General features: G+C 43.1%; 1 protein-coding gene across 1 annotated transcript; it reads left to right on the top strand.

The window, feature by feature from the left end:
- The first annotated feature begins 5,689 nt into the window (after nucleotides 1-5,689).
- On the top strand, nucleotides 5,690-6,950 carry LOC141774900 (uncharacterized). The gene has a single exon (XM_074647709.1). It carries the CDS (start codon nucleotides 5,976-5,978, stop codon nucleotides 6,858-6,860), a length of 885 nt encoding a protein of 294 aa, XP_074503810.1. The 5' UTR covers nucleotides 5,690-5,975; the 3' UTR covers nucleotides 6,861-6,950.
- Nucleotides 6,951-13,162: the final 6,212 nt, after the last annotated feature.

Genomic DNA, 13,162 nt, shown 5'->3' with positions numbered 1-13,162 from the left:
CCACCTCTTCTCTGTAGGCCGACTCATCGCTGTTGGTGATGAGGCCGGCAACTGTGGTATCGTCGGCGAACTTTATGATGTGGTTGGTGTTGAAACTAGCAGAACAGTCATGCGTCAGCAGCGTAAACAGTAAAGGGCTCAGTACACAGCCTTGTGGTGATCCTGTGCTCACTGTGGTCGTTTTTGATGTTACGCTACCTACTCTGACTGTCTGCCGTCTCGCTGTCAAAAAGTCCAAGATCCATCTGCACATGCCAGGATCCACACCCAGCAACAACAACTTTTCAATGAGCTGTTGAGGCAGGATTGTGTTAAATGCCGAGCTGAAATCAATGAACAGGATCCTGGCATAAGTGTTCTTGTTCTCCAGATGTGTCAGAGTGAGGTGGAGCAGAGTGGAGATTGCATCCTCTGTAGAACGGTTCGCTCTGTATGCGAACTGCAACGGGTCCAAACTTGTTGGGAGGCATGACATGTGATTCATGACAAGCCGCTCCAAGCATTTCATGACTATAGGGGTCAAGGCTACAGGGCGGTAGTCATTCATGGAGGCTGGATTCGGCGTCTTGGGCAGAGGTATTATGGTGGCGCTTTTGAGACAGATGGGCACTCTGGCTTGGCTGAGGGAGATGTTGAATATGTCCGTGAAGACATCCTTCAGCTGTTCTGCACATTCCCTCAGCACACAACCTGGGATGTGATCTGGACCAGCAGCCTTTCGAGGGTTGATGTTGGAGAACACCCTCTTCACACCGTCTGCGGTCAGCTGCAGTGCCTGGTTGGTGGGAGGCAGTGCCTGCCTTTGTGCTGCTCTGTTGTTGTCTGTAATCTCAAACCGAGAGAAAAAGGTGTTGAGGTTATCTGGTAGGGAGGGGTCATTGTCCGTTGCCCGTACAGTAGGCTTGTAGCCTGTAGCTGTCTGGAATCCCTGCCATAAGCGCCTTGTGTCCTTGGTGTCGGTGAAATTGCTGGACAACTTTTCCCATATATTCTTTTAGCCTCTCTGATTCCTCTTTTGAGGTTGTTCCTTGCTATATTGTACGCTTCAGTGTCACCAGATCTGAATGCAGCTTCACGAAGCCTCAGTAAGGAGCGAACCTCCCCAGTTAGCCAAGATTTATCAGTGGGACGCAGCTTGACAGTTTTTGTAACAGTCACATCATCAATGCATTTGTTAATAAATCCCAGCACAGCCTCTGTATATTACTCCAGGTCTGTACCGTCCCCAGATGTTGCTGTCTCCTTGAAGAAGTTCCATTGTGTACACTCAAAGCAGCCCTGTAAAGATGGAAATGCCTCCTGTGGCCACACTCTAATGTCCTTGACTACTGGTGGCTCTTGTCTCACTCTGGGCCTGTATGCAGGCTTCAGCGGGATAGTCAGGTGGTCAGAGCTGCCAATGTGAGGTAAAGGGGCTGCAGTGTATGCATTCTTGATGTTTGTGTATAAATGATCCAGTGTAGTTTTCCCTCTTGTTGCACATGTAACATGCTGGTGGATATGAGGTAGAACAGACTTAAGGTGATCCTTGATAAAGTCTCCAGCAACGATATGAAATGCATCAGGATGGTCTGTCTGTAGCTGACTCAGAGTGTTGTAAAGCTCTCCCATCGCCTGCTTTACATCTGCATTTGGGGGAACATACACTGCAGTGATGAAAATTGCTGTCAGTTCGCGTGGTAAATAAAAAGGTCTGCATTTCACAGTCATCAACTCAACATCAGGAGAACAGGATTTGGAAATCATCCTAGCATCACAGCACCATGAGTTGTTTGCGTATATAGCCAGTCCTCCTCCTCGGAGCTTACCCGATGTTGACGTCACTCTGTCCGCTCTGTTGAGTGTTAGCCCCGCTAGCTCAATTCCAGAGTCTGGTATATTTCCGGTCAACCAAGTCTCCGTGAAAATGAAGACGCAACACTGGTTTACTCCACGCTTTAGCGATCTCCACAGGCTGATGTAATCCATTTTATTGTCCAGTGAGCGAACATTTGCCAACAAAACCGAGGGAACGGCCGGTTTGCTGGGGTTAGGAACTGAACTAGTTCACTAAAGTTTGATAAATATTGACAGATTTGAACTTCCCGGATCAATAACTCATAAATGAAATGTTGTTAAAACACAAACGAGGGATCTTTCTAACCGTAGTGAGGTAGACAACGAGCTACAAGCTCATGTTAATCACAACCATGTTGTAAAGTCCAAAAGTCAAAATGTATTGAAAAAAAGATAGATATAATCATTTCCAAAATGCACATGTTTTTCTCTAACAAAATATTTTGCTTCCATCCATATGTGTTGGCGTTTCAGTCATTTGTAGCCAAAAATAATATTTTCACTGCGGTCAAAAAATAAATAACAAAATATTGTTGTGTTCTGGTCAAATTGGACCATTTTGGACCACGTTTTCTCTGTAAAAAATGTTTTCTGATTGTCATAAGGTTCTGTTACTTTGTCCACACACAAACATACATACAGTTTGATCATTTTCATTACATTTTTTTTTTTTTTTTTTTACTTTTGTACCCCTGTGGTGTTGAATGGGTGAGACTACAATTAGTCTATTAAATTGAGTTCAGGCACACGCCCATTTATCAGATTATCCTTCTCACAAACAATCCCAACCTTGTCTCAGTAACATATAGAACTTTTCTCACAGCTCTGGTATATAAAGCTTTTTTGAGGCCTTTCTTGAGACCTTCATTCTGTGGCAGCACAATGACCAAACAATATGTGACCCGCTCTATCAAAATGAGTCGTAAGTCGCGGCAGCGCATTCTTGTAAAAACACGTTTTTTTATGAAAAAGTGTGTTTTTTTTTTTGTTTTTTTTATGCGTTTCTGAATAAATAAAGTCTCAGCTTTAATACAAAGTAAGAATCGATGTAAAATTCAAATGATAAGTCTAGTTTTGAAGCTCTTAAACATAACGTTGTCGTAAAGTTTTTACCGGAAGTCTGCTGTATTGACGCGGCTCAATAGAGCTGGTTGACAGAGGAGATAGCTGCTTGACAAGATGAATTCACGTGAGGAAAACATTGCTCGACTTTTAAATTAAATTCATGTTAGAGGTGCTACATCTGACGACAACTGGACCGACTTAAATTCAGATTATTTCACCGCACCGGGTGATGAGGACAGCGGGTGCGCCGAGTCGGGTCGGACGCCCTGCTAATGCTAGAGGCTAGGCTAGCTCTCAATCCGCTGATCAGGACGGAGAAAGAGAGTTGGAGGAAGGCGAGGAGGAAGATATTCCACTCATGGCTGAGCCGATGATGGCACGAAATGTCTCTGATTAAAGTTATTAAATCAGGACAGTGTTAAAGAGACTGAGATCGCCCGGCCGGGAGTACCAGTGTAGCTGCAAACTGTAAAACAGCGCCGCTCTCTACTCCGGAGGAGATGGAGAGAAGACCCGACCAGATGAAAGAAATGACTAATGGTAAGTTCTGATAGTTAAACTACACTATCCTTATTTTATCTGTTTGTTTTAAAGACTTTTAAATCACTAAAATCACTATAGAGCATGCTAAGAAGCATTAATAGCAGCTACTAATGTGTGTGTCAGTGTGTGTAGTCTATAGGTGTCTGTCTGTCTCAGGTGTGTCTCTCAGGTGCCTGTCTCCTATAAATTATTATTATTAATGAGGAAATGTTGTGAAGTGTTTAATTCATTCAAAGAAGTACTGTATCTGAACATAATCCAGGCAGCTGTTACATCATCACCACACCAGGTTTTATGAAAACAATATACAAATGTCATTTCTAGGAGACAGGGACAGGGACAGACAGGGTTGCTGTGAGAGACACAAAAGGTGAGGATATCATTTTAAATAGCAAAAGAAATAGCTTAACATATAGTAAAATTATATGTTGTATATTAATCTGATATCACATGGTGAATAGGCTATGTTAATGAATATAGGGCTGTATTGATATGATAATGATCAAGCCTCATTCAACAATGATTCAACATGATTTAGCCAGCCTAAAATCTTTGAGATGACTTGATTTTTAACTTTATGCTTTTCACTTTATGTCATTTTGTAGATGAGAAACATCTGGATCTCCTTGAGAAGATCAGCTCCCACATGACCCTGTGAAAGGACGCAGTGAGCTCCAGGAGAAGCCAGCAGAATGAGTACAGGCACCACATTTCGTAGTCTTTCTATTATATCTATATTTCTATTATATATTATATTATATAATATTGTACATACATAATATGTACATAATATTTGTTCATATGCTATCCATTTTCTAGTATGTTTTTTTATTGTTTGGATATGGACTTGTAAGTTTGTGCATGTACCTGTGTGCACATGGCTCCATATTTAATATTTTTAATTATGTATTCTTCATATAATTATTATTATATTGAAATAAACATATATACTATATATTATATCATATGTACAGTATATTTTTTTTTATATTTTATCAATTTTATTCCATACATTTTGGATTATTTTCTACATGGACTTCTAGCCCTATCTACTGTACTGCTTGTGGTCATACGCGTGCACGTGGCCACGTGCACGTCACGTGCTCGTGACTATGTGCACATGTATGCATGAAGGTATGTGTAGGCTAAATTATGAAATGTTGGGTGTCACTTTTGACCAAGAAATATTGTGTTCATTTAGACTTGAGTCTTAATAAATGTGTTTTAATCAATGCAAAAAATGTCTGAATATGAATTATTATCTTTAATGCCCTTTTTCTCAAAAGTAATGTTTCATGACACTCAAACTTTGAAAGAGCATATCTTATTGAATATTTGGCGTAGAAAGATAATCTTGGTATTGCCATAAAGCTGAGACTTTCCTCTTTACAGTCAGACAGATAACTCAAAATGTGTTTCGGGGTCAATGTGACTCATAATGATGGAGCAGGTCACATATGCTACGTTGATCATATCTCTGATCATGAGTGGTGAGGAGGAGAGAGGCCTAGCAGCTGATAGTGAAGATGCATTAGAGGAGGAAGTTAGGATGTCTTTACAAATAACATCAGACCGGTCAGTTTTCACCAGGAACACAATAGATGTTATTATGTACCAAACATTTGAAATGGTTTCAAATGTCCTTATTAAACAACATAAATGAACAAATTAGTCTTAGTCTATTATTAGTGTGATAAATAGTACAATATGTTTCATCTGAGTATTTGTTATAGTAAATGGTAAATGTCCTTTCTAGTCTTCTGACCCCTCAAAGATCAGTCTGCCATAGAAGGAGCCAACCTGCTCATCAGGATCTAATCTAAATACTCATATTCACACTGATGGTTCAGCCTTTGGGAGCAGTTTGGGGTTCAGTGTTTTGCCCAAGGACACTTCAACATGTGGACTGTGGGAGCCGGGGATCGAACCGCCAACCTTCCGATTGGTGGGCAACCAGCTCTACCTCGGAGCCACAGACACTAGTCAAAATAATCCATACATTACTCAAAAACAACTCTGTGAAATCTTGCAGATGTGGTTAGGAGCACCGGAGGACAAAGAGGACACAGAGGAACATGATGTTTTTCACATTACCTGTCTCATTCTCTACTGTCAGGATATAGCGACCGCTTTATATAAAAAAAACTTTTTGGGATCATATTTGCTCCATATCTACCCACTGCAGCTTTAAATTGATAAAAAGATCTACCACAACATTAGGAGGCACGTATCATTATGGATTCAGGTGCTGACGTGCTTACGGTAAGCGTATTGCCTCATTTCCGGTTGCCTGTCTTTCTGTGTGCTGCTGTGTTCTGTAGCTGCTCTAGCACATCCAGGGCAATATAGTTATATACTCTTCATTACAGCGGATAATTACCCGCTACATTTATATCTACACTAGTTCTGCTTAAGCACTCACAACTCGCTCCTCTTTAGAGACTTAACCACACATATTCAGCTCGGCTAACGCTAGCTGGGCTATCGTATCGTAGCATAACAGTAGCTTAGCAGTAGCTTAGCCGTTAGCGATGGCTTCTCTCCCCTGCTCTCCTGTTCTCTCTCCCTCTCCTGCTCTCTCCTGCTCTGTGTGTCTTATGTTTAGTTATTCCTCTGCCTCCTTTAGAGCTAATGGTACATGTATTAGGTGTAGTGCATTCGCTGCATTGGAGGCGAGGGTTAGCGAGTTAGAAGCCCGGTTCTGCACTTTAGCTTTAGCTTCTTCTGTAGTTAGCCAGCCCCTAGCCGGTGCAGACCGGCCAAGCTTAGCTTCTGCTAGCCGTCCCCCGGCAACCCCCGAGCAGCCGGGAGGCTGGGTGACTGTCCGAAGGACGCATAGTCGTACCCTGAAGCCCACGGTTAACCACCAACCACTTCACGTTTCTAACAGATATTCCCCTCTCAGCGACACACCCGCTGAGAAACCAACTCTGGTTATCGGCAGCTCCATTTTGCGGAACGTGAAGTTAGCGAAGCCAGCTGCCATAGTTAATTGCATCCCGGGGGCCAGAGCGGGCGACATTGAATCCGTTTTGAAACTGCTGGCTAAGGATAAACGTAAATACAGTAAGATTGTTATTCACGTCGGCGGTAATGACACCCGGTTACGTCGATCGGAGGTCACTAAAGTTAATGTCCAATCGGTGTGTGCATATGCAAAAACAATGTCGGACTCCGTAGTTTTCTCTGGTCCCCTCCCCAATTTGACCAGTGACGACATGTATAGCCGCATGAAGTCATTCCACAGCTGGCTGTCGTGGTGGTGTCCAGCAAACGATGTGGGCTTCATTGACAATTGGAACCCTTTCTGGGGAATTCCTGGTCTGATTAGGAGAGACGGCATTCATCCTACTTTGGATGGTGCGGCTCTCTTATCCAGAAATCTGACCAAGATTGTTGGTGGAACAAATCCATGACAAACCAGGGGTCATTCCAGGACGCAGAGCTGTAGTCTTACACACTTCTCTGCGCTTCCATTAGAGCAGTTACCCACCCATAGCTTAACCCCAAACCTCACTGAGACTGTGTCTGCCCCACCTAAATTAATTAAATCAAAAGTAAACAGAAGAGGAGTTAAACATAATAATCTAATAAAATCTAACACTAGCACTGCAATAAAGCAACAAAACAGGAGAATTAAATGTGGACTCTTAAATATCAGATCTCTGTCATCTAAAGCTCTACTAGTAAATGATTTAATATCAGATAATCACATTGATTTATTTTGTCTTACCGAAACCTGGCTGTGTCAGGAAGAATATGTCAGCCTAAACGAATCCACTCCCCCGAGTCATATTAATACTCACATTCCTCGAGACACCGGCCGAGGAGGTGGAGTTGCAGCCATCTTCGACTCAAGCCTATTAATAAACCCTAAAACTAAACTAAATTATAACTCATTTGAAAGCCTTGTTCTTAGTCTTTCACACCCAACCTGGAAAGCACTACAGCCAATTTTATTTGTTATAGTGTACCGCGCTCCAGGCCCATATTCTGAATTTCTATCTGAATTCTCAGAGTTTCTATCAAGCTTAGTCCTGAAAACAGATAAAGTCATTATAGTAGGTGATTTTAATATTCATGTGGACGTTGATAATGATAGCCTCAGTACTGCGTTTATCTCTTTATTAGATTCAATTGGTTTCTCGCAGAACGTGCATAAACCCACTCACCGCTTTAACCACACCCTCGACCTTGTTATGTCATATGGCGTTGAAATTGAACATTTCATTGTTTTTCCACAGAACTCTCTTTTATCAGACCATTATTTAATCACTTTTGAATTCTTATTACTAGACTATACACCATCAGATAAAAGTGTGTACACTAGATGTCTATCCGATAGTGTTGTAGCTAAATTTAAGGAAGCGATTCCATCAGCATTAAATTCAATACCATGTCTCAATATAACAGAGGACTCGTATGTTAATTTTAGCCCTACCCAAATTGATCATCTTGTAGATAGTGCTACAGACTCACTGCGAGTCACACTTGAATCTGTTGCCCCTCTAAAAAAGAAGTTAATAAAACAAAGGAAGTCAGCTCCATGGTATAACCCTCAAACACGCAAATTAAAGCAAGCATCGAGGAAACTGGAAAGGATATGGCGTTCCACCAAACAGGAAGAATCTCATTTAGTCTGGCAAGATAGTCTTAAAACATATAGGAAGGCTCTCTGTGATGCCAGAGCAGCCCATTACTCATCATTAATAGAGAAAAATAAGAACAACCCTAGGTTTCTATTCAGCACTGTAGCCAGGCTGACAGAGAGCCACAGCTCTATTGAGCCATGTATTCCTACAACCCTCAGTAGTAGTGACTTCATGAGTTTCTTTAATGATAAAATCATAACTATTAGAGACAAAATTAATCACCTCCTACCGTCAACTGGTACCAATTTATCCTCAAACTTAGGAACCTTAGAAACAGCTGTACAACCTGATATATATTTAGACTGCTTTTCTCCTATCGATCTCCACAAATTAACCTCACTGATCTCCTCATCTAAATCATCTACCTGTCTCCTAGACCCCATCCCAACTAAACTGCTTAAAGAAGTTTTACCTCTAGTTAGCACCTCTTTACTGGATATGATCAATGTGTCTTTACTAACAGGCTATGTACCACAGTCCTTTAAAGTAGCTGTAATTAAACCTCTTCTTAAAAAGCCCACTCTTGATCCAGAGGTCCTAGCCAACTATAGACCTATATCTAACCTTCCCTTTACCTCCAAAATACTCGAAGAAGTAGTTGCCAGTCAGCTGTGTGACTTTCTACAGAACAATCATTTATTCGAAGATTATCAGTCAGGATTTAGAGTGCACCATAGCACAGAGACAGCACTAGTGAAAATTACAAATGACCTTCTAATGGCATCGGACAAAGGACTTGTCTCTGTACTTGTCTTGCTAGATCTCAGTGCTGCTTTCGACACCATTGACCATGACATCCTATTACAAAGACTGGAACATTTAATTGGCATTAAAGGAACTGCACTAAGTTGGTTTAAGTCCTATTTATCAGATCGATCTCAGTTTGTACATGTCAACGATGAGTCCTCCATGCACGCCAAAGTTAGTCACGGAGTTCCACAGGGTTCTGTACTTGGACCAATTCTATTTACCTTATATATGCTTCCCTTAGGCAATGTTATTAGAAAACACTCCAAAAACTTTCATTGTTATGCAGATGATACCCAATTATATCTATCAATCAAGCCAGACGAAACAAACCAGTTAACTAAACTTAAAGCATGCCTTAAGGACATAAAAACCTGGATGACCTGCAATTTCCTGATGTTAAACTCAGACAAAACTGAAGTTATTGTACTAGGCCCTGAGCACCTCCGAAACAAATTATCTAATGATATAGTTACTTTAGATGGCATTGCCCTGGCCTCCAACACCACCGTAAGGAACCTGGGAGTTGTCTTCGACCAGGATATGTCCTTTAACTCTCACATAAAACAAACCTCACGGACTGCCTTCTTTCATCTACGTAACATTGCGAAGATCAGGCACATCCTGTGTCAAAATGATGCAGAAAAATTAGTCCATGCATTTGTTACCTCTAGACTCGATTACTGCAATTCCTTATTATCAGGCTGCTCCAATAAGTCTCTAAAGACTCTCCAGTTGATCCAGAATTCTGCAGCACGTGTACTGACTAGAACTAGAAAAAGAGATCATATTACGCCTGTATTAGCTTCTCTGCACTGGCTGCCTGTAAAATCCAGAATAGATTTTAAAGTCGTCCTCCTCACCTACAAAGCGCTAAACGGTCAGGCCCCATCATATCTTAAAGAGCTCATAGTACCCTACTACCCCACTAGAGCACTGCGCTCACAGAATGCAGGGTTACTTGAGGTTCCTAGAGTCTCCAAAAGTAGAATGGGAGCAAGAGCCTTCAGCTATCAAGCTCCTCTTCTCTGGAACCAGCTCCCAGTTTCAGTCCGGGAGGCAGACACCGTCTCTACATTTAAGAGTAGGCTAAAGACTTTCCTCTTTGATAACGCTTATACTTAAGCTGCTATAGGCATAGACTGCCGGGGGACTTCCTATGACACACTGTCATAAGGAACTTCCTATGACACACTGAGCTCCCCTCTCCTTATGTATATACTCATGTCCCATGTCCATGTTGTTACTAACTTCATTCCTTCCCGGGAGTCCTTGTGCCTCCTTGTCTCGCAGCTAACCGTGGAGCGGGGTCACACCTGGAGCGAGGTTATACCTGGAGCATGGGTACACTTGGAGCAGGGTTTCACCTGGATCTTGGTGGTCTCCGGTATTGTGGCTGCATCTGCTGCCGCGTCGGTGCCTGCTTGACACCAACTGCTACCATCCCTAATTAACTACGTCTGTACGAGGGACTACCAATGCTAACGAGGGATTTCCAACACCTAGTGACAATGTGGCAGCCAATGTCACTGCCAAAGACATCAAGAGCTCCCAGCAAGCATGCTGATGCTGCAGGAACCAACGCACGGGCATCGATCGCAGGGACGTCCCACACCAATACACATGGACGTACTGAGGAGAGATGCTGGACAGTGCTGGCTTTCCGATAGTTGTATTATCACTCTTTCCATCCACCACTATTGGTTTTGTGTTATCAGTCCTACTTGTATTAGCTATTAAAGCTGCTAGACTGCTATTGTGGCTGCTTCTCTATCTCTCTCTCTCTATCTATCTCTCTCTCTCTCTCTCTCACTCTCTCTCTATCTATCTGTCCCCCCAGCCGGTCTCGACAGATGGCCGCCCGCCCTGCGCCCGGTTCTGCTCCAGGTTTCTTCCCAGTAATCGGGGAGTTTTTCCTGGCCACAGTGCGCTTGGTGGATCCTGTTGGGTCTCTAAACTATGGTGTACGGTCATAGACCTGCTCTATATATAAAGCGTCTTGAGATAACTTCTGTTGTGATTTGACGCTATACAAAAATAAATTGATTTGATTTGATTTGATTTGATAATCAGATATAATGGGGCAGTTAGAACACAGAATTAAACAAACACAACAGAAGGGTTAAAAGTAATTAATACATATTTATTTTAAATAAAATGTAATTGAAATAGACTACTTCCCATCTCTGACTGGTGGTCTTCTTCCTCCCCGGCTTCGCAGACGGAAGACGGGGCTGATCCCCGGGAGGGCTGTCCCCCGGGACAGTCCAGGTTCAGCAGGGTTTAATGGTTTAAATCATGTTAAGCCCAAAACATACCTAAGAGACTAAACACAACCCCTTGCACTTAACTTTGCGCCCAGATTATTCACCGTTTAACTATAAGAAGTGTAGACACGCCCTAAATGTAACTGCGCCCCACCACCCACCATCCACCATCCACCACCCACCAGCACTACACGGGATATCCTCCATCCTCACACTGGAGCTAGCAGGCAGACAGTAAACACAGCAGGAGCCGCTTTCAAGGTGAAGTTCAGAGCAGTCCAGGCCAGAAAAACTTGAACACTGTAAAAAAGCAGTCTTCCCATTGTCCTTTTGTCCCATAGCCCCTTAAACTACAAACTGTTCTATGACCTTATTCACGGTGAGTCTCTGTTTTGATGGAGTAGTAGCAGTGTGGAGTAGGAGTAGCAGCAGCAGTAGCAGTGTGTCCATCGTTGTCCTCAGTCCACAGCTCCGTGATCTCCGCAGCACTCACCACCAGTTCCCTCCCTGTTGACAGGATCATGTCCTCGTCCTGCAAGAGTCGCTCAAAATCTTTTGCACAAGGAAAGTGATAAAGATGAAAGCAGGCTTCCCGCCTCCATCCTCATCTCTGCATGGTCGGCTCGCTCTGCATCAATCTAACAAGTAAGTCATTTCCTTAAGATCCTCGGATCACAGGCACGGTGGCTAAATGTCCCATCCGTCTTTGATCAAGCAGTCCTTTTAACCGCCCACCTGTACAGCAACAGTAGAATCAGCCTTCTGAGGAATCAGTACAGTACAGTACATCCAAGGAAATCACTGACTGTGTTCTCTGCTGCCAGTGTGGAGATAACCACCAGATCTGCCCAGTCTCTCTTTCAACAACTTTTGCACACCACCATACCAGCAATCACTGGAGCCCCGCCATAAACCTGACTCTCTATCTCTCTCTCCTATTTACCACACTCTAGTTCTGTCTGCTTGTCTGTCCTCCAGGCGTGCCAGTGTTAAGAGGAGCCTGAGGATTTATAACGGCTGCTATCTGAGGAGTTGTTCCCTTTGTTTGCTGAGCAGCCAGGACACCTTCCACACGGCCTTCAAATGACATTACTTTGTTTTTATATTACCTTTCTTACTTTGACCATCACTTCACCCATCCACACACACGTTACACCACTGATGCCTCACATTCCCAAATGGCACTGAGTTGTTGTGCTTAGTTTAACAAATACCCGTTTCACCTTTCCTCAGTGTGTGGACTCTCTCATTTGCTGCAAGCCCTGAGCCAGGTTAGTAATAACCTGGGGCTCGTCCAGTATCAAAGGATCTCTGGTACAGTGTTTGATAGTTGCCAGTGTTTAGTATACAGCTCAGGGTTTATGTGAATCCTCAGGGATTGTCTACTAGGGTAAGTAGAGAGATAGTGACTGTGTTATCGCTCTCTGTGTACATTTGTAGCTGTAGCCTAAAGCAAGCATTAGTACAGAGGAGTGTCCCACACATGGAGGGGGGTTTAAGTGTTTTCAGTTCAGGGTGGATTGAGGTTCAGGCTCCATACCAGCAGGTTTGTGGCTACCTGCCCGAGAAGCTGTTTCTTGTGTTTGCCTTCGATCGGGTGTGATTTAGAGACGGCCTGGTTACAAGAACTACTTTCCTGATTGGAATGAGAAACTATGTCTTTGTTGTTTTTGTGCATTAGTGTGTCCAGAGCCAGAGCCTGGCTGAGCTACCGGGCTCTGTGTTTAACCGGCCCATTCTCATTCCCAGGAGGACTTTTCACACTCCTTGGTGTCTGATACTGAAAAAAAGGTTTTTAATCTCAATGAGTTTTTACTCCTGGTTAAATGAAAATCCCTGTCTGAAGACGTCATGATTGATTAGATCAGGGACATCCTGTCATTGGTAATGGTGGATGTAGCTCCTGTAGCAGGTTTTGTGTCCATATCATTTGATCAGTTTGATGACTCACGCAGCTCCAGTTTGCAGCTCAGTCTGCAGCTCAAGTCTGCAGCTCCAGTTTGCAGCTCAGTCTGCAGCTCAAGTCTACAGCTCCAGTCTGCAGCTCCAGCC

The sequence above is a fragment of the Sebastes fasciatus genome, chromosome 10, assembly GCF_043250625.1.
Source record: "Sebastes fasciatus isolate fSebFas1 chromosome 10, fSebFas1.pri, whole genome shotgun sequence".
NCBI classification, from domain to species: domain Eukaryota; kingdom Metazoa; phylum Chordata; class Actinopteri; order Perciformes; family Sebastidae; genus Sebastes; species Sebastes fasciatus.
Note: the sequence above shows the minus strand (reverse complement) of the source record. Positions and strands in the feature narration are given on the sequence as shown.